General features: G+C 51.9%; 1 protein-coding gene across 2 annotated transcripts in view; it reads right to left on the reverse strand.

Annotated features, from left to right (window-relative positions):
• ASAP2 (ArfGAP with SH3 domain, ankyrin repeat and PH domain 2) overlaps positions 1–22,537 on the reverse strand; it is a 157,319-nt gene that overhangs the window by 73,571 nt on the left and 61,211 nt on the right. For both annotated transcript variants that reach the window (XM_081264242.1, XM_081264243.1), the window contains exon 3: positions 12,847–12,992. In XM_081264242.1, coding sequence (XP_081120368.1) covers positions 12,847–12,992 — 146 coding nt within the window. The remainder of the gene's footprint in view (positions 1–12,846; positions 12,993–22,537) is intronic.

The following is a 22,537-nucleotide window of genomic DNA, read 5'->3' on the forward strand; positions in this document are numbered from 1 at the left end:
CTCAGTGCCCCTTCTGGACAGAGGGGACAGCATCCCTGCCACCAGCCTGCACCAATCCCTACTGCACAGCCCTGCCAGACTCACTTGGGGCCATGTCCCTAACAGACACGAACTACTTTCCATGCCCTTGAAACCCTGTGCACTCTACCTGTATTTGCTATTTTTCTTCTTCAGTTGGCCTCCTGAACTCTGCTTCCTGCTGATTGTGCTCCATCTCGTGCCTGCTTTATCCTCATGGCCTAAAGCCACACCCACCACAAGTGGCCCCAACGCCCTGTCTCTGTGAAGTGGTCACAGCCTCCCCAGCAGGAGGGGCCCTCCTGAAACTCCCCGTGCTGTCCTGTTCCTGAATGTCTTCAGGCTCCCCTGCGTCCACCACGCTGGCCTCACTGCACATTCTAAAGGGCACACACCTGCGCTGTGTCCCAAGCGCCCAGAGCTTCCGGCACAGGGCACCTGGCACAGGGCGTGGTCCAGAGGGGGATGCTCAAAAAGCATGGGTGGAACAAACCTGTACACTTTCACATTCTTCTGAGCATCTCGAATATGAGACAGATGTACAGCGGCTTCAGACATGACCTGAGTTCTAGTAACACCTGTCAACCGAACCATACAGCCAGTGCCCAGGCAAACTCACCACCTCACCCTTCACATGTTTACTGGAGTCTGTTTTGTAGACAGCAATACCTGGCTACAAAGGTAAGGGAAGCAGGACGCCTGTCCTGTAGAGAAAACAACACGTCCATGCACACAGAGCTCCCGACTCCGAGGCACACCACGGAGCGCACGTTTACACTACAGAGACCAGTGGCTCCTCATAATGACAGGATGACTTCGGTTTTAAGCAATCAGGCCGGCTGATCCAGGGTTAGGAAGAAGGATAAACTGTGCCAGTTTCTGGCCCGTGAGACTCTGCCCATCTGTCCACACCATCACTTTGCCTTGCTTAGTCACCGCACTCAGTGATTGGGCCGGCCCAGAAACCAGTGCTGGGCACCTTGGACAAGGTGTGGGCATGCAAGGGGGCAGCAAAAGTGTCCCGCAGGGAGGCTCAGAGCTGCCCAGGGTGGCACCAGAGCCACGCGGCTGCACGGTAGATGGGAAGAAGAGGGAGTGAGGTGCTTGTAGGTTGAAAACCACATTTGTAGGAAGAATCCCAGTAGGTTTTTCACCAAGAGGATGTGAGGGTATAAATGCATGGTGAGTGGGAAAAACCAGATTCTCTAAACATGGAAAAAGCACATCAGTTGCAATTAGGATTAGACATCTACCTCGAGACTATTCACTGCATACCTCAAATGAGAACTCAGGTTCTGACTACCAATACTAGGGGCAAAGGTGGGCACAGCTTGGCACTACAGCAAGACATCACAGGGCCAAAGAGCACGTGACTGACGGGCACCCACACTCAGCTGGCTTGCTTTCATCCTTCTTTTACTTAAGCAATGGGTGTGACCATCCTGGGCTGGACACTGGGACAGGGCCCACCGTCTCATGTGAATGGGACACTCAGCAGCTAATCACGACCGCAATGAACGCCTTGCAGGAGGCACAGGCAGCCCTGTGGCGGAGGGAGAGGAGGCTGGGGAGGTGCAGAGGAGTCGGGGATGGAGACTAATTAGAACCTCAGTCCTCAGGAACTCACCGTTGACGGGGCCGAGCTGCTGTGAGTGACTTGAAAGTGAGACTCCACGGGCCCTAGGAAGCAGGGAGTTCCCAGGAAGAGAAATGACTTTTAGCCTGAGCACAGGAGAAATCTGCTGAGCAGAGATGTGACACAGACCTTGAAAAGAAGGGGGGAAATGCTGTCCTGCTGATGGGGGCCTGGGCAGGGCCCAGGCAGCTGCATTAGTAAAGGGGACAGCCTGGGCGCCAGGTCAACAGGGAGTCTGGGCTTCGTTTGGTCAATTTTTCTTCTTGGAGTCATGCCAATTAGCCAAAATAGGAAACTGTTACTTTCCTGATCAAAACTAAATCACTGAAACAGAAACTAGAGCAGTGGTTGCCTGGAGCTGAGGCTATAGAGGTTAACTGTTAAGAGGCTGTGAGCCGGCCACTAGAGAGAGCTGGCTGGACTGAAATGGGTGCCACCTGCAGTGAGTGAGCATGCCTCCAGGAAGCTGCCTGCCTGTCTGCTTAAAGGAACTGTCACAGATGTAAGCAGACCCCACCACTGGCTCCTCTAGGCAGTCGGCCACACTCCAGGACACCTGGCCCTTTCCCTCGGCGTTTCTGCCCTCTGCCTGTGTGACCCGCACAGTGCACGAGCTCAGGGAGAGCTTTCAGGATGTGGCCCGGCTTCGACCCGGCTGGAGAACAGGTGAACAGGGCCAGATGTCAAGCAGGTCTGGCCGGCAGCAAGGCAGGAGTCGTCCTCACTGAACATGCAGGGCAGCTGCTGAAGGCACCCTCCAGCTCTGGCCAGGAGATGAAAACCAGAGCAAACGAGGACTGCAGGTCCCTGTGTACAGACAGCTCCAGCCTCGGTTCACGAGCACCGAAACCTCTACGATGGACAAGAAGGACTTCCTGCCCTGGGCAGCCTACCCTTCCTCAGCACCCAGCAAGCACCAGCTTTCTCTCATGCTTGGATTTACTTTTGACAAGCACAGTCTATAACATGGCTTTTGGGACAGCACACAAACCTCAACACAAGTTAAAACCCCTAATCGCTGCCATTAACAATGGACCAGCAAATATGCAATCTTTTAAAATAACAATCCTCTTTCTCTGTCCCCCTTCCTGTCTCTGCTTTTCTGAGTTCACTTGGACGTGTCTAACAAGATGAGTCACTCAGAGGCAAAGGTCTACAATCTCACAAGTGCAAATAAAGTGACTGGGTCATCGGGCAGGCAGCACACAGGACTGCCAGGGATCAAGAATGAAATCATTAAGCTAATCCCAGAGGCGATCACACAGACAGGCGGGGTAGAGCAGCTGCTCAGCCATCTCTTCACACTATTCCTGCTAGTTATTTCACTTTGGGGCCTCAATGTTCCTTAGCTCCAGTTCTATCTGTCCTGCCTCTATTCACAGGGCACAGGCTTGCTGGCCCTGCTGGCTCTGGTCACTGGACCCTGAAGCTGGCCCCAACATGCAGCCCCACCCAGAGAGTCGTGCTGCGGCCACTTCTGACTTCAGTGAGCAGTGCTGCTTTGCCGAATGACCTTGCCCAAAGCTCTGTGTAGAAGCCTGAACCTCAGGCTCTCAAGTCACAGATCTCCAGTTTTCAGGAACAGCCTAAAACCCCTGGCAGAATCCAGCTCCAGCTGCCAGAATTTAGAAAAGAACAGACCTTCCAGGGCTCTCCTTACAAAGACCATTTTGTCTCCATACAGTGCAAAATGTGGACAAAGAATCTCACCTGAAACTTTTATCTGTGTCATGCAATTTATTTTAATACACCCGCTTTGTGAGAAAAATTAGGAGGTAAAAAAGACAATACTGCCAGGTGCAGTGGCACACCAGCAGCTCAGAAGGCTGAGAGGAGGATCACAGGTTCAAAGCCAGCCTCAGCAAAAAAGTGAGGCGCTAAGCAACTCAGTGAGACCCTCTCTCTAAATAAGACACAAAACAGGGCTGGGGATGTGGTTCAATAGTTGAGTGTCCTCAAATTCAATCTCCAGTACCAAAAAAAAAAAAGGAATGGTTTGAGATCAGGGGAGTTTTCCACCTTGAGCATATGGTGACTGATCCCATGGTTCACAGGAAAGCCCAGGTGACCGCCTGTTCACCTTGGGCAAACCCTCCTGTCAGGCCTCAGCAGATGGAGAGCTACACTTAGACCTCACACTCCGATGTCTGTGTGAAGGGCATCTTAGCAGGGCATACGTAAGCCTTCCCTCACCTCCAGGAGCTGGCCCACTGTGAGGGGCAGGGCTGGCAGGGCTATAAGGTGTGCTGGGTGGTAGGACAGGCCAGCTGTGTGTGCCTCCCCCATGTGCATGGAATGGATCAAGTTAGGAACGAGCTCCTCAGTTGCACTGCACCTTTCAAACTCTCCACAGCCACACGGGGCTGCTGGCTTGTCACACTGGCAAGACAGACATTCCCTCCACAGCAAAGTCCTATCGGACATCAAGGTGGTCAGCAAACAATTTTTCTTTGAAGCAGCTTTGTTGGGGTGTGATGTACAATAAACTGCACACACTGCACGCATAAAATATGTTATGACGTGGATATATCCATGAAGCCATGGCCAAAATCCCAACCTACTCACATCCCCCAAATCCCTCAACCCCTAGCTCCGGCCCCCATGTAACCACCAACCCAGCCCTGCTTCCACGGAAGGTTTGTCTTCCAGAGTTTCAAGCAGGCTTCTTTCGGAACAATTCTGAGGCTGAGACTCATTTAGGCCACTGTTTTGGGGGTGGCCATTCCTTTTCACTACTCCATCTGTGGAGATGCCACAGGTGTTCATCCAGACACCTGATGATGGACTTTTGAGCTGTTTCCAGTCTAAGCACCACTGTACCATGATGACGTGATCATCAGTAGGACAGGGACACTTCTGAGTAGTGGTCAGGATGACCTTCTTATAAGATGACATCTGAGCCAGAGCTCTCCCCTTCTTCTCACTGCAGAGATGTGGGGAGGGCTTACGTCTGGACAGGTCAGGCCAGGCCAGGCTGGGCTGGGCGCTGCCTCCCAAGGTGCCATCCCTGATCTCCTGGTCCTCTGCACGCACAGCAGCTATCCCGTGTGCATGAGGGGACTCTCAAAGGAAAGCCACCTGGGCCACTTCCACTTTTGGAGTAAGAGACGTCCCCTGGGCTGCCCTGATCTGCCACATGTGCTCGCACAAACAGGCACACACACACGGTCCTGTGCACACCTCTCACAGAGGACCCAATGAACAGACGTTCCCAGCACCATCTCCCTGGCAGCGGAGCACCTCTGATAGGAGGAGCCCATGCCAATCCTGATGTTTAACATAAACTGAAAATCAAAGCCAGCTGGCTGCCAAGAACCCACTGGCAACTTCCACACCAGAACAGAGGGGGCCGCTGACCTGCTTTCTGCTTTTAACGCACTTCTCTGGCAGTCGGGCTGCTTTGATCCTTCAGGTTCTGAGCAGAGAGAAAATAGGGACCTTCTGCCCCCTTCTCCTACTAGAACAAATGACAAAACTGCACATCAGTCGGTCCTCTGCTGGAAGCCAGCAGGAGGGACACAGGGGGCACACAAGAACCCAGGACTCTCGGGACCCTTGATTCTTCTAAACCCCCAGGTCTCCACGAGCAGCAAGGCATCAGCCAAGAATGAATGCACCTCTTCAAATGCGTCCCCTTCAAAGCCCCAGGTCAGAAGGTATTTTCTCTGGCCTCAGCTGTACCTTTGGCGCCTACCTCTTAATTCCCCCCAGGGCAGAAGCCAAGCACTTGACCCTGCGGGGCCGGGGCAGCACTTCTTTTTTTTATCATCTTTCATACATTTGACTCAATTGGGTTTTGAACTCCCATTTTTACCCCAAATACAGAGTGCAGAATCGCATCGGTTACACACTCACATTTTTACATAATGGCATATTAGTGACTGTTGTATTCTGCTACCTTTCCTATCCCCTACTATCCCCCCCTCCCCTCCCCTCCCATCTTCCCTCTCTACCTCCTCTGCTGTTGTTTGATTCTCTCCCCTTATTTTTTCCCTCCCCCTTGCCCCTCACAACCTCTTATAATTTTGTGTATCATTGAAGGTCTCCTACCATTTCCATATGCTTTCCCTTCTCTCTCCGTTTCTCTCCCCCCATTCATCTTTGTTTACTGTTAGTCTTTCCCTCATGCTCTTCCTTCCTGTTCTGTTCTTAGTTGTTCTCTTTATATCAAAGAAGACATTTGGTATTTGTTTTTTAGGGATTGGCTAGCTTCACTTAGCATAATCTGCTCTAATGCCATCCATTTCCCTGCAAATTCTATGATTTTGTCATTTCTTAGTGCTGCATAATACTCCATTGTGTATAGGTGCCACATTTTTTAATCCATTCATCTATTGAAGGGCATCTGGGTTGGTTCCACAGTCTAGCTATTGTGAATTGGGGGCAGCACTTCTTGAAGTGTGGCTCTGATCACCAAGCTCAGCATTACCAGGGAACTTGTAGAAACATGGGCTCCTGGGCCCTTCCCCAGAGGGTGGAATGAATTCTGGGGTGGAACCCAACAGGCGTGGGCTCCCCAAGTCCTGACACACTGAAGCTGGAGAACCACAGTTATGCATGTTGACGTAGGCCTGTGACACGGCCTTCCTAACAGGTCCCCAGTGCTGCTGATCCGTGACCTCCCTCTGAGCCTCTGCTCTGGAGCAGGCTTCTCAGTCTTCCCGATGCACACTCCCCTCTCTTCAGTAGGCCCCAGGCAGTCTGCACTTGTAAGAGGCCCCAGGAGATTCCAGGGATGTTCTGTGGCTACAAGGCCAAGGCCCCCCAGGGAAGCCAACCAAACTTTGTCCAAATGCTTTGTAGACTAGAACCTGAAATATGCAGGTATTGATGTGGGTTGCCAAGTTTTGATTTTAAGCAATGATTAATAAATAGCTGAATATTCTCAAGGAAGGGGAATGCAAGGCGAGGGGTATAGCTCATGGTGGAAGGCTCGCCTAGCTTGTGCTAGGCCCTGGGTTCCAGCCCTAGCACACAAAAAAATCCAGGGGCAGGGGATGCACGCTAAGGAGGCAGGACCCTGAGTTCATCTCTATAAATTTGCTGCCGGCTCCTCACAGAGAGGCAGGGGCACATCACCCACAGGAGGAGACAAAGGGACACAGTCCCCCCTCCTGTATGTCAACGCCTTCAGCTACCAGCTCCTTCCCTAGGCCAGAAACAGGCTCGAGTCTCCCCCACTCTCCCAAGGCTCCTCTCGGCACACCTTCCTAGAATGGCGAGCACCTGCTGCTTCCAGGCCCCGCCTGATGCTCCTCCTCCTGCTGCCAGCTTCTCTTCTGCCTTTGCAGAAAGTGAGGAGAAAGTCACGGCAGTCTCCCACCACTGAACCCACAGGGCCGCTCCACTGACCCCCACCTCCTGCTCCAGCCTTCCCAGCTCTCAGGTAAGAGTTTGAGGTCCTCTGGATGCAGGCAGTTGTCCTTTAAATAGCTGGACACTGATAAAGCACAGGACGATAAAAACAGAACAAACTCTGCTCTGAGCTCTAACAGCCCAGCCAACATGCACTTGAGAAGCTGTGAGGACATTTGTTTCTAAACCTTGCAATCACACCTGTGTGAAGGTGGGCTCAAGGACAGCTTGTTAAAGCCACCAAGACAATCCTGCTTCACCTCCACCTGAAATACCCAGGGACCCAAAGCCTGGGCAAGGAGTCACCACTTCCTGCTTTTGAGGCTGCATCCCTAGGGTCTCCGGGCTGTCTACAGTGTGCAGAGAATGCTGTGCATCCTAATCAAAGCCCAGAGAGGAGTTATGGAGCGCAGTGCCCCAGACGCCACCAGTGAGTGGGCAGCTCCCAGCCAGCACCAAGGCCTGACCTCTGCAAGTTCCCCCTCCCTGAGGCCTCGGCCTCACTGCCTTCTCCTCTCCACTATAGCTTGTCCCACTCTCTCTGACTTCTGAAGTCCTCAGACTATGGGAGTGACCATGAGGTAGCATCTCCCCCCGCTCCAAAAAAGGAAATAGTATATTGGCCTTGTTAGTTTTGTTTCAAACAAGAATGTGCTTTTGTTTTTGGATGGAGACTGGTTTATGTGAAATAGTTTAGAGTGTTGAAGTCTCATGAGTCTAGACAACGAATGTCCAACATAAGTGGAAACACTAGAACCCAAGTGGCAAAGGTTTCTGAGCATCTCAAGTAGCTCCAGCTGGTCCATTCATGTGTTAGCTTTCTATTGCTGTGAGAAAATACCTGGGATGATCAATTTAAGTGAGAAAAAGTTTGTTTTGGCTCATGATTCTTTAGTCCATAGTTAGCTGGCTCTGTTGTTTTGGGCCTGTGGTGAGGCAAAACATCGTGGTGGAGTGCAGGTGGCAGAGAAGGCTGCCCATACAATTGTGGCTGGGAAGCAGAGAGAAGGGAAGAGACTGGGCTCCCAATATCCCCTTCAAGGACAAATCCCCAATGATCTACCCTCCTTCCACTAGGCCTCACCTCCTACCTTCAAGGACACACCCCCAATGACCTAACTTGCTTCCACTAGGCTCCACCTCCTACCTTCAAGAACAACCCCCAATGATTTATCTTCCTTCCACTAGGCCTCATCTCCTGCCTTCAAGAACACCCCTCTAATGACCTAACTTCCTTACACTAGGCCCTACCTCCTACTTTCAAGGACACACCCCCAATGACCTAACTTCCTTCCACTAGGCCCCACCTCCTACCTTCAAGGACACACCCCCTATGACCTACTTGCTTCCACCAGGCTCCACCTCCTACCTTCAAGGACACACCCCAAATGACCTACCTTCCTTCCACTAGGCCTCACCTCCTGAAGGTTCCACCACCTCCCAACAGTGCCACAGACTGGGGAGGAAGCCTTTAACACATGGGCCTTCAGGGGACATTCCAGATCCACCCTTCCCCTCAGAGGCCTTAGCCCTATGCACTGCCGACTCAAGGCCTAGGACTCAAGAGTCACATCATCTTGCTCTCCAGCTCAAAGCGCTGTGCAACAAGCAACAAGCCTCGATGGCCATAAAAACAGCCACCAGCAACAGGAATCCCAATATTAAAAAGCAGGTGTGAAGTCCAACCCTCTGGGGCTAATCGAAAGGCTGATACTCAAATACTGCAAGCACTGGAGGGGCCTAGATTTTATCACAGGTCATTAATTATGCCCAAACAATGACTGAGTTTTCCTCCCAACAAGGTGAGGAATGTGATGAGTGGCCCTGTCTGATAAGATCATTAAAACACAAGGTGTCCTCAGTGAAGAACTTAAAAGGAAAAAAAGTTTGTGGAAGTACTGAGGTAAGGACTTGTGGTGACAAGGACTAGACTTTCAATGACAAACTTTGATAATATGCAGGATCAGCTCGTCCTTTACCAAAGTCCTGCTAAGACGAGGTACCACTCTACTCTGACGGACAGCCAGGCGAGATGCAGCACTGACCAGGCAAGGGCCTCTCACCACAAAGCCACAGGTTGTTGCTCACCAGCCAGAACCTTGCCAGTGTCCTTCACTCTGTGGCTACAACTTCTTCCAACTCTGGTTGTTGGTGTTAAAAAAAAAAAAAGACAAAAACAAAAATACCAACATCTTAGGAGCATTTCACTGGTGCGACCCTCAGGCTCCTCGTCCAGGGTGAATGAAGTAGAATCCTGGGCCCTGGGACACTCCTGCTCTCACGCTGCAGCTCCACCCAGCCCAACCCAGCCCTGCGGGCCCCTGCCTGACGCTGACCGACCTTCCCGTGGAGCACGCCACAGACTGGGAGCCCCCTTTATCACCCATTCTCTGAAGTCACACACACCAACTTACCTGTCATTAACCTTTCAGAAACTGGTCCCTTGTTATAGCCTATCATTAAAAGGCCACTTCTCACCACAAAGAATGGCCGTTGGAAATCTCTGCAGGAGGGGGAAAGGAGCCAAGAGTGGGCTGGCTCTGGGGTCTGTTTAAAGTCACCCATGCACCATTCTGGAGCTGCCTGGCTTCTCCCTTTATCCGCAGGACTGCAGAGAAAATTCCCAGGCTTCCTGAAGGTGAGAATCTCACCTATTAAGATAAAAGTCTCACTGTATCCCAAGTGGGCCTGTGTCTGGAAATGCTCCAACTGCCTTAGAAACGTCCTTCGACTTCAAGCAGCAAGGTGGTGATTACCACCCTCTCTGGGCAAGAGGTGGAGTGGAGAACCTCAGCCACACAGGACTGAGATGTTTTCCAAATGCTTAGGGAAAGCAAAGGAAAGCCTCTGAGAATATGAGATAAGACATGTGACAACAAACAGGAATAAAAACAGTACACAACCTGCCAAACAAGGAAAACTGTCTTATGATCGGCTCTGTCTCCTCCACATGGGCTGTGGATGGCTTGGTGTTCCTGAGTCCACAACTTCTACCCCTCACACGCCTGGAAAACCAGGCCTGATGGGTGCTGCTCTGGGCGCTAATAAGAGATTTTCTCTGTTTGATCTTTGCTGATAAACAGTCCTAACTCCATTAAGTAAGAGCCAAAACAAAGATAACGCACAGATCCTTGAAGCTAGTCATCCAGACAGGGCTTTAGCCAGTTCACACATCTTACAACTCTGACACCTCCTAGGTGCTAGGATGTCACTTACACACCCTGCCCACTCACTCACTTCACCTGGATGCTGGCCTGTCCTCCTCCTCCTGGCATGCAGGAGCTCAGCCCTTGGGCTGCCTCCTGCCCTAGCAGTGTGGCCAATCGAGGATCCCTCCATCTGCTGTTTCCCATGCACTGCCTTCTGTTCCGTTCAGTCTTCTTCTTCATTGTGGGTTGATAAGAGGCCTGGGTTCCTTCAAAGGTCACAGTGGAAACACCAGAACTGGGCTTTTTAAGACCTGGGTTTGAATCCCAGCTCTGTCCGTAAGTCATCAGCGTGTGCCCAATGTTCAAGGGGAGGGGGTAGGGCTCTCCTGCAAGCAGTCCCAGGGAGTGGAACAGAATGCCCTCCATGCCCACGTCTGCCACACGCTCGTCTCAGTGTGTCTTGGCCACTGGGGAGAGCAGGGTCAGCAACTTGAACTTGTGATGTGTGAAGAAGTGCATGTAGCAATGCACCTGCCCTGCTTTACCTGGCAGCTCCCCCCCATGGACAGCTGAATGCAGGTTAGTTCACACTGGGTTCCTCCATGTGGAAGGCAGCAGGGTGGCCCTTTAACCAAAGCTGGCCAGGGTCTCTGGGCCTCCAGAGAGAAGGGGGTTCTTTATACCACCCAGGGCCTTGCCACACGATCCACAAGGTGGGCTAACACTGGCTCACTTTATCGGATTGTTGCAAGGATTAAATAAGTGAAACTGAAGAAGCAACTGGCTGGCTGTATTCTGTACACAAAATCAGGTCTGTTGTAACTTCCACTTTACAGCTGAGAAAGTCCAGGTAGGGAGATCGGCTGAGTAAAGACTTTTAAAAAGCTAGTTGCCTGGGAGTGGGTCCCAGCGGCCCTGACCTATCTCCAGCATCCCCAGCTGTGCTGGGCAGGCTGCTCTCCAGGCACCCACCCAGGAGCCCTCCTGGGCCCCGACACCACCCCAGGCTCCCCGGGCCTGCCCTGTTCCCAGTGCTCCTCTTCCCTCCCCACTCAGAAGCCCCTCGGCCTGCAGACTCCTGTGGCTGCAGCCACCACACCCCCCCTCTGTCCTCTCCCCTGAACACCTTTGATTGGATGCTGGAGCTTGGGGATTAACCCCTGCCTTTCATGTTTCCTACTAGTCTTTCCTTGGAGATTTCTTCTGCTCCGACCCTCCTCGCTGGATTTTTAATTGTATGCTCTCTTATGTTAATGGTCTCCCTCTCCCACGCCATCTTTAACACCCACCCCTTCATCTCTTTGGGTGTCTATGAGAAACCGAATAAAGTTTCTTTAACGTTTTCTTCTGCTCTTTGCGTTGCTCTCGTTCCTCCAAGTTCTTTTGCCTGTTGCTTTGTCTCTCCCTGTGGAGGCTGCTCTGGTGAGTGAAGGGGCTTCTCCAGGGAGGGGCAGGTTAGGCGTGCCACGCTTTCACCAGGGGCCCCTGTGTCAGCCACTATGGGGCCTCACCCTGGATCCAAGCAGTGTCTCTAGTCAATAACAGAAATCCTCTGCTCTTTCCTGACTCCAGAGTGAGGCCGCTCTGTGCATGTCAGCCAGGGCTGCAGTGAAGGCTGGCTGCTCAGCATGGGGGCTGCCTCCCTCTCCTGGGCAGGGGTGAAGGGTGATGAGTGTGACCCGAGCCCCCAGAGATTTCAAATGCATCCAGTAAGAAACTTCAGCACAGTGAGAAGTTTTTACTTTCTCCATTTCCAGAGTAAATATTTACAAGTGAAGACAGAGAGACCGAGAGCCTGAATGATCTTGCTCTTTGCCTTCCCATCATGAACTCACATGCTGTGTCCCCTGGTTCCTGCCCTTCTAGTGCCAGAGGTGCAAACCCACCATCAGCCCCATCTCAAGACCATGAGCTATCTTTTCACTTGTTGGGAGCTTGCTGACAGGGAAATGAACGCCCCACACAGAGAGCACTGCTAAGCTCTGACCTGCCCTTCTGCAACCTTTTGGAGAAGCCAGGAAAGAGAAACAGGAAAGACGTGCTGGGGTGACCCCCAAGGCCTGCTCCACTCGTGGAAGGAAACTCCAGGCAGGGTCACAGCAGCCCTCTTGGCTGCCACTGCTTCAGAATTCTGTTCCCACAGTGAGGACGGCACAGGGCTGCCAAGCTCAAGAAGGGCCCATTCACCCGGTTACCAAGCACCAGCCCGTATCTCCGCTTGCCCCAAACGGAGATGGCTGTTTCCAGTCCTGTTTCTTTAAGCTCTACGTATTGGAGCACAGAAGGCCTCTGAATATTCATGGCTTCTCTGTGCTCTAGTTACAGGTTACTGTGCTGTGCAAGAGGGGTCTGAGACTCATTTATTAAATATTACCAGTTTGAATACCTGTTGGAATTATCAGAAACTATTAAAACCTGAAGTCAAAGGCCCTTAAGAAGACAAATGCATTTACCCATTCTGTGCAGCCGCTGTGCACGTTTAAAAATGCCAAAGTGGGTTTAAAGACTTACTAGAGTAAAAACTACAATTTTAAACTTTATTCCAAATTGACCCAATGTGTCTAGAAAATATAATTCTTTCAGGTTCCACTGGAGTGATTTTTACCAAACAAATCCTGATTATCCCAAAGAGGAACCGCAGGCATTTTACACGCCCATGGGGCACCGACACAACTGACGGACACTTACCAGGTTTTTGAAAAGCGCTGTCAGCTCCTTGGTAAACACGGAGAACTTCAGGAACGCACTCCCTAAATCCGGGTCATCTCTGCACACACAGTTGCCACCAAACTTCTCCAGAGCCTGGGTGTACTGCTCCTCGTTCTCCACGTGTGCTGCAAAGGCAGAGACTGTTAACACACACGCAGGCCGTCCGCCGCCGGCTTCCTCTCAGTCATGAAAGAAGGCGGACACATTAGCAGAATGAAGCTCAGAGAAAGGTCAAGTTACAAAACAGAAAGAAATGCTGTATCAACAGCAACCCATTGTGCTGGCGACAGGTCCCAAAGGGGGAGCTCAGCAGACAGCAAGGAAAAGTCCTTCCAGGTCCGACGGTCTGAGGCACATCAGGTGAGACTGCCATCTTTCCACGCCTCCAAGATTCCTCCTTGGCCCACAGGACAAGTCCCAGGTCCCCAGACTCAGCCCTCTCCTAGAAACCAGGTAAGAGATGCTGGCCACTCTCCAGCCTAAAGCTCAGGATGCCTCTTCAGAAGAGAAACACACTGTGGTCACTTCTTACCACAGGGACAGCAATGGTCTCAGCACAGGCCAGGGCAGCAGAGGCCAGATGCCACCTTGGGTCTTCTATGCACCCCACCCACCCACCCCTTCTGCAGGATGCTCATGGGACTGGCCCTGGGCCCCAGTATCTGGCTTTGGCACCTCTCCTGTCCTTCCACTGACATGTTACATTGAAAGTTCTCTGTCGAGTGTCCCCACACAGGGGAAGCACTTAGAGGAGTGGGTCCAGCTGTATTCTTCTTGGGCCTGAATGTGAGGCCACACACATTTGGTGAGAAAAGCAAACCCTCAGCCACCTGCTGACGTCTCCCTATCACAGGCCTCAAGGCAGCCCCTTAAGGAATGGAAACCTGGACCCCAGGTCAGTCACCAGCCCACTGGTTCTCAATCCCTGCTGGACATCAAGATCACTCACGGGTCCTTCCAGAAGCAGTGGTAGGGAACAAGCCGAGCTGGCAGATCAACATGGGAGAGTGATGTCCTCATGGAGGGTGTAGGAGTTTTCCAATGAAAGTGTAATGGAACCACTTTCATTTACACGACCCCTGAGTTCTGGGTTTTCATCATTCAATTAGAAATCCTACACAACCACCTCCCAGGCACGGCCGGCAGGCGGACGTGGCCTCTGTGCAGTGGCTCCCTCACTGAGGGACAGATCCTGAAGCCCCTCTGCAGCTCCTGAATCCTCCCTCAGGGAAATAGAACCACCGTCAGCCAACGCCAATGCCCAGGCCTTACAACGGGGGCCAACGAGGGGCCAGCTGCTTATGGAGGACAGCAGCCTTAGACCCTGAGCCACTCCTGTGACCCACGAGTGGATCCCCCCAGGGAAGCACTGTGCCCTCGACTGCAGAGAACTCTGGGAGGATCCTAGGGTGGATCTAGCAAACACAGGAGAAAATTAATGTGGATGTACAAGTTTCAATCCTAATAAAAAACATTTCACTGAAGGGCCTAGGAAGGCTAGATATATTCAATGCATTTCTGAGATTATATAAACAATCACACATAGACAGAAGCACAGCTCCTAAAGCACGTGGCATCAGGGAGAGGCCCTCAGAAGGTGCAGGCTCCAGCTCTGTCTGCCAGTGAAGTCTGTGCCCGCGGGAAGTCCTGGGCGCTCTGCAGTCTACGCTATCAGCCACGTGAAGGACAGGCCCCCTGTGAGATACGCCCAGGCTGGGGTGAGAATCAAAGAGCAAGGCAAGGACGGTCAGCACAGGACCAGCAGTATGAACAACAGGAAGAGCAGAGGCAGATGCCATTACAGGGAGCGCAAACTTCACATCCAATTTTTCCAAACTTCAAAAGACATATTCCTTCTACAACACTGATAAGAAATCAGGTCTCAAAGAGATCAAATGGCTTATCCCGGGAAGTGACGCTGGAGAGTGGCAGAGACCCAAGTGTGCCTCACTCCTCAGCCACTCTTTCCTGATCTGCCACACTGACAGTTGATTCACAGCTATGAATAGTTAATCTTGCCAAAACCAAAGAACCCAATTTTTAGCTTTTTAAATTTCATTTCACAGATGGATCAATAATCTCTTCCATTTCTAACTCCAGAGCATGTGGTAAACTGAGAAGGGCAGGTCCTTTTAAACTACAGCCATTTTCACTATGTCAAAGTTGGTGGCCCAGACACGGGCAGTCCCCGTATGGTTTCAGCCCGGAGCTGGGGCCACAGCAGGTGGTGCTGTGCGGGAGAAGCAGAGTGCAACTCCACACGGCTCCTTCCGGGCTTGGGGCTCTGTGGGGTTCGCAGTGATGCCAACAGGGAGGGTGGCACTTCCTTCACAGTGCTGGTGCTGGGTGACGTGAACCCAAGGGCACAGCAGGAAGAAGGTGAGGCCCACGGGACCCTTGTGGCGCCCGTCTTCATGGCTGCTGCAGGTGGACACCCAAGGGAAGGGACCCGGCATAGAGGCCTGCTGGGTGGCTTTGGAGTCTTCTGTTGGGTTTATGAGTAATGCTAAGAGGTGGCTGGGATCAGCCTGGTTTCCTTATGAACGAAGTGGCACTCAGAGGTTATGCGACCTGCCCTAGATCAGAGTCCCCTCTCCAAGCACTGAGCAGACCACCCCCAGTCCCTGGTGACTATTGGGGGTCTTGCCCTCCCTACGTGGATGTCAGCCCACCTGCCACGAAGACGAAAAGACAAGCGTGGTTTCACGTTCCAGTTCCCAGAAACTGAGGCACTTCCTGGGCCCCTCCTTCTGGGATCCTCAAGGGACTGCCTGGAGTAGGTCAAGTATCTTCTTTTTTAAAAAACTACTTCCCTTACAAATCTTCAAAACAATGTGGGAAAGCCCGGCAACCCCGAGGTGGTCAGTGAGCACTGGGCTTGGTGCTGCCTCACTGTCCATCAGCATCTCACAGACTCGCACTGGGACCCCTGCAACCACTACTTTCTGATGCTCCCACAGCCACAGCTTAGACGAGTGGGAATGCATCATGCTGGTCCAACTGGGGTTTTTACCCACCCTTTTCACCCCACAAACAGATTTAAAGTGTCTCACAGATGCTCTAAGTCCTGTGTCTGTCTTCCTGGGACACCCAGCCCGGTGCCCACTGTAGGAACAGCAAACCTCCCGCAAGTAGGTTCACCGACCCGCCCAAGCACTCCACATTGCTGGTGTGGTCCCTACCAGCTGGAGATTTTCCTACCAGAGAACAGAAAGTAGTTGAGTGTCTCTCTTTTGCCCAAAACAAACTTAAAATAGGAACCCAAAATAAACAGCTTGGGAATAAAGTTTCTGGAAAGATTCCAAACTGGGTCTATCAGCTTTTATTTACAGAGCTATGAAAGCTGTTCTCCTAAGAAGGGCTTGCGCTCTCACCTCCCCCTGGTTCAAGTGTATCTTAAGCTCCGGTTCTTATTAATCATCCGTGCCAAGAAGCACTCATTTGGGAAGGCCTCGGGGAAATCAGAATCTGAGCCACAGAGAACAAACCACTACGAGATGAGACCCAGTCTTCAGTTCCACTCCAATCCGTCCCTATCCTCCACTCCACACGGCCAGAAACCCCCTGGTCCATTCAAAGGATGAGCTACGAGACTCCCACCTGGAAACCGCCTGGGAAGACAGCAAGCTTGAGCTCATGCTGAGTTCAGAAGTGGGGATTAGGTTTTGCTTTTAGGTAGGCATTAGGTAGGCTTTTTAGTTTACTTGACCGTTATTTTAAGAAATGGATATCAAGGAGCAGGCCTACTGTCTATGGTTTAAGCAAAAACTGTCAGGATGAAAGGCAGCCCTTCCCCCTCCTCTACGGGCCACATTCACACACACCTCTGACCCGTCAAGATGTCCCAGAGCACAGGGAGGAAGCAAGCTGTCAGCATGGAGCTGCCAGAAACGTGCGTGGCAGGGTCCCCCACAGCCAACTTGACCCCACGACCTCCACATTCACCTTGAACTTTTCACCTGTTCCTCTGAGCCCAACCACAGGGTGACACTGTGTCGGGTGAGACCCGGGGACAAGCATGCTCTTTGGAGCTGAGATGAACACCCAGTAGAGACGTCAGTGTGTGCACCAGTCACCTGCAGTGTGCCAGGCGATGCACTGGGCACTGAGGACTCACATGCCACAAAGGGGACATTTGGGCTGAGGTTCCAAGGACAGGTAGGAGTTGCCAAATAGAGAAGCAACAGAGACAGAAACAGGAAAGTGCCAAACTCAGGGGAACGCCAGGAGGTTCAGGGCCGTCGACCTGCCTCTTTCAAAGCCCCTAGCTGCAGCCAGCAAGAGACTCTCAAACCATCACGGGGCAGCACAGATCTCTTGTCCCCACCTCCTTGGGGGCCACCCATGCCTCCTGCTGGGTACTTTCAGTCTAGAGATGCTGAAAGGTGACCTACCCACAGTCCTCTCTACAGACAATCAAGCCAAAGCTCAGAGAAGGTGGCAAGTGCACCCAGGTCACACAGCTGGTCTGCAGTAAAGCCAGAACAGAACATGGATTTCCCAACTCTGGTTCCTGACTATCCACACCAGGGGCGTTTCTACATTTGCCTATCATGTTGTCACTATCCATGGCTCCAGGCTAAGACAAATGTTACAGCCGTCCAGGGAAGCACATGTGCTATCAGCAGAACACCAAGTGCTATAACCTGCAGGAAAGCAAAAGGGGTGGGCATACACCCCAGCCCCGATGGCCACCTGGCCCTGGCCCCAGTGTTCTCCCCGGGGTCCCTCCAACCCGTCTCCAGGCCAGACAACCGCCACCTGGGGTCCAGAGGGCAGAAAGCATCCCAGGCAGCTCTCGAAGGCAGCATTCAGAGACTAAGGTCTCCATGGTAGCAGCGCCAAACCCCAGATGACGTGACAATTAACATTCACAGTGCACCACATGTACACAGGGTGCTCTGCACAGCTCAAGATAAAGGAGCTCACTCCCCTCCAGCCAGGGGCCCTGCACATCACTGGTTTCAGGGCTGGCCTGTGGCACACAATCGTGGGAAAACAAGTTCTTACAGTCCAAGATACACCCATTTCCTAACAGGGTCTCTTCTCCTGGATGTCCCCTGGGAGAAAGCCATTTCCAGACTTCATTTCTGCAGTCATGCCAGAAAAAAAATCTCCCAGCTCACAACATGGAGATCTGTACTAAGAATCTTAACTACAGTTGTGCCACTGGATAGACCCCCTCCAGAAACCCACCCTAAAGGAGTAATCAAGGTGGTCAGAGATGTGTGTACAGAACCATTTATAAAGAGCAAAAATGGAAAATGTAAAAAGCTCCAACAATGTGCTGATGGCTACGGAACAGTCTAGCCACAAGATGGAATATTGTGTCAGCTTTTAAAATCACGATATGGTCAGCCCAGAATGCCAAGTTTTAAAAAGGCAGGATCCAGGGCTGGGTTGTGGCTCAGCAGCAGAGTGCTTGCCTAGCACACATGAAGCACGGGGTTGGATAATTAAATAAAACAAATGTAATAATGTTTCCATCTACAACTTAAAAAAATACAAAAGGCAGGATACAGAATCAGACATTCAGTCCCAATTTTGTAAAGTATACAGAAGAGGCTGAAAACCATTCACCAAAATGCTCACAGTGGTGGTAAAATGGCAGCCATTACCTGCCAGCATGGGTCAGGTGCGATCTCGGAGGTGGGTGCTTACAGAAGAGGAAACAGACTCTGGGAGACAAACATCAGCCCAGGGCCATGCAGCTCAAAGTGGGCCCAGACCAGGCTCGCCCGCGCCTCTCCTGGATGAGCTCACATGAGCAAGGAACACAGGAAGGACCCAAAGCCTGTCTGGGGAGGCAGAAGCACCCAACTGCAGGGCTCCCAGGGGCAGTCCCTGGCAGTCCCACACTGTCACGGCCCCAGCACCTGCCATGTTCTTCTCTCCTCTAACACCCCAAGCTCTGTCCACTCCAAAATGTCACTGAAAAGCCACTCCATGAAGACTTTCCTAGGACATCCTGTTTGACCTTGAGTCCTCAGGAAACTGCCAGTCCTGGCCGGCTGCCAGAGGATCTACCTCGCCCAACTATGGCCAACACGGGCAGCTAGCAGTGGAGCCACCGAGGTCGGGGTGAGGACTGACTCTTGCCTATGACCACTTTACACTCTTTGGTCCTGTCCTGCCAGGGACAGTTACAGTCAGTAGGAATACGTTAACACCGCCCCAGTTCCCTTTCTAGGACTCTGGCTTCTTGCAGGGGCACATTCAGAAGCCAAGTAAGAGGAGACCAGCTGAATGAACTACTGTGCCTTCTGTCTCTAGGTTATAGGCTCCGAGCACGGCAAACACCAACATTCCCATGTATTCCCACCGTGTTCCCTAAGCACCCATTCTACTAAGGGACAAAGTCCGATCATGTGGAACCCATCACCAGCCAGCCCCAGTGAATACAAAGGTTCCTACAGCAGAACCCTGCACTCAAGGAGGGAGCCCCGACAGAGACTGAATCCACTGAGCCCGTGCAAGGACACAAAGGCTACAACCAGAATGATACTCTGCAATGTGTGGCACTGGGGTGGCCAGACCCTGGGGAGAGGTGGTGGCCAGCAGGCTCAGGCAGGGCCAGGTGACGAAGGACTCCATCCAGGTAAAGGGGAGCCCTGAGAGGTTTAAAGGGCCACGAATCTGCATTTTAAAAGCTGGATTTGGAGGCGACACAGATGAGCAAAGCCTGGAATCTGCCCACAACTTCACAAGACAAACAGGAAAAAACAACCCACTGGGCACCAACGCACAGGGCACGAACGCACCCCTGCACCAGGAAGGCGGCGAATCCCCCCCCCCCCCCCGGCTGGGGGAAGGGCGGGTTCTGAGCTTCCTCCCTCTGGGCCTCTGCAGGATGAGAGGACGCTGGGCCTGAGGGGCCGGGCTCTCCTCACCCAGGGCTGTGCATCGGGGGCACCCAGAGACCAAATGGGAAGCAGTCGGCTCTCCTCGGGCCTACAAGCCCCAGGGGCTGGTGTTCAAACCACCTTTGCTTGAAGGAGACCCCAAGTGATTAGGAACTCACCCAGCAATGGAAGCCCTTCACTGGGAAAGAGCTGGTGCTGGCCAAGGAACGGGCTCAGCCAGGCCGGAGCAGCGCCTGTCTCCCCTTGTTTGCACCCCACCCCCCTGGGAGACGATTCCCATTCCTGACAGCCCTCAGCATGGCACAGACACAGCGAGACCCCCCCCCTCCCCGGGTGTGATGAGGCCTTCTTCCCAGGGACAGTCTGGTCTCTAAGGCCTCCTGTCACAGCAAGCACCACCTCACAGAGAGCTCATCTTCCACCCTAGGACACCTCCGCTGGGCTTCACAGATGAAGAAACAGGCCACGGCTACCTGGTGCGTGACCAGGCCAGTGTTTCCAGGAGGCAAACAACCCACCGGATGACAGTCCCACCTGGGCAGCGTGGCGGTTTGGCCCCACTGCTGGTTCTTTTCCCCTGGCTTTCACAGGATGTTCTGACGATCTCTCCAGGTAGCCCTGTGCATACCATTTCTGAAAGGCATGTCCGTGTGCCCAATGTGCCAAGGGAGATGCCCATGCCTAGGTGAGCCTCAGTCTCCTTCCAGAGCAAGATGGCACCTCGTGTGACTGACTGGTACTCAGACTGTAAGCCACAGCCTCCAGATTTGCCAGCCTTCCATGACTAACAGGCTGCTCACTGATGATGGGAGTCCCCAAGTCACCCACCCAATCCTAGTCACCATTCTTCACCAGCAGAGACGGCAACATGCTCAGAGGCTCAAACTGGAGACGTCACCCCGGCCACTGGGTCCACGTCTTCACCTCCTTCTCCAGCTTCCTCACAGACAGGGGCCATCAACCCACTGAGGGGACCTTGCACTGACCAGCTTGCCTCTGAAGCTGCTCACCCAGTTCCCTTCTCCCTCATAAATGGGCTCTCTACCGAGGGACAAGTAACGCGTCTGCCTTCTCCACCCCAGAGAAAGGCCTTCAAACACACCCTTCAAAAACCCCAATCCCAGGCCCTTCAGACATCCCTTCTAGGACGAGGCTCTTCGGATCTTCCTAAAATGCTGCTGTTACAACTCAATGGGGACATCGTCTTCTAGGTGCTGCCGAGGCCATCTGTGACTTGCCTTCAGCACGTGTCCTGAACCAGCTCACACTCATCAGTCAGAACCACTGGGCACTTTTCCAGAAGATGACTTCCAGGATGCTCCCGCACCCCCTGCTCGGCTTCTCTCAGTGTGTAGCCTCTTCCCCTGCTGCCGTGTGCCAGGCTGAGCCTGCAAAGCTCACAAGGTAAGCCTGGGACACTCACCCGGGTCAGAACCCCAGCTGCTGCCTGCTAGCGTGTGCCCTGGGCCAGTGGGTCCGCTGCCCCAGTTACCTCGCCTGAACCTAACACACCGCACGGGGTCAAATCCGTGTATTCGTTGAGCATGAGTACTCCTCATTACCATCATCAGTATTATTCTACCAACAAGCTCATGAATGTCAATATGGATACACTTTCTTCATTGTCATAATCTCCTACTTCTTTTTATCACAGAAACATGTACACAAATTTTATCTTCTGAATTTTATTGCCTGGAGATTTCTCATAAGCATTTTTCCTCACGTTGCTTCATGACCCTAATCCCTAGGGGCTAGACCCCTAGCTGAGTCAGCTTCTCACTGCCATCAGCAAGGCAACGTGGACATCTCTGTGCAGACAGCCTTCCATATGGAGATGTTTGCTGTTCTTGATGTACACTACCAACTGCTTTCCAAAAAACTCTGTGCCACAGCAAAGTAACAGGATACCCATGTCACCAACTCCTTGCCAAATGCTAAAGATTACAATGATTCAGTTAGTTTCTCATGCAACAGGTAGAAAATCATGCCAGATACGGCACCTTCTTAATGTACAATAAAACTTTTTCCTACATTTCTTTTGAGCTAGCCTCCTCTCGTCATAGGATACATGTAACAGAAACAGTTCTCTGGGTTAACTCTAGGCTGACTTTATTACTATGTTCTAATTAGCATTGCAAATAAAAGAAACACCAAGTTGTGAACTCTTGGTTTTCTTCTCTGGTGAAGACGACAAGAGCTTGAGGAAAATTAACATTTCCTTCTTTGTACTTTTCATTTCAAGATATGATGATCTCTCCAAGACATCCAGACTAAGTGAAGAGAGGACCTCTCTCTCCACAGGAACACAGCACCAAGGTGTCAAGAGAGTCCTTCTGGAGAAGTGAAAATGAAAATCTTTCACTGCTTCCTCCCTGACAAAGATAAATTTTTTACCCACTAATGTGTCAAACACAAATGAAAAATGTTACCTTCAACTTCCCAGCAGGGAAAAAACACCGTGGGCTGAAACAGAGCTTGGAAAATATAGACTAATAAGAGTTTTTACATAAACGTGTACTGGATTTTTTTAAGAGGTCAGACAGAAGTCCACTGAGCAAGGAAAACTATCATCGTAGAAACCTTTCTCAACAAATTATAAATCTGCTTTTCCAAACCTGTCCCTAAGACGTTCCAGGAAATACACCTGACAGGTTGTCATCTCTGTAACTGGGAGCAAATCTAGTGACTTGCTATTGCATAAGAAAACTGCTGCTGAGTACGTACATGTGACACCCTGATACTCTTGGACCCGGCGCAAGGTTTAAGGCGTGAGGGGGGCTTCCCAGGGTAGCATTCTCCAAGATCAG

This window comes from Spermophilus citellus (assembly GCF_964194105.1).
Source record: "Spermophilus citellus genome assembly, chromosome: 13".
Lineage (NCBI taxonomy): Eukaryota > Metazoa > Chordata > Mammalia > Rodentia > Sciuridae > Spermophilus > Spermophilus citellus.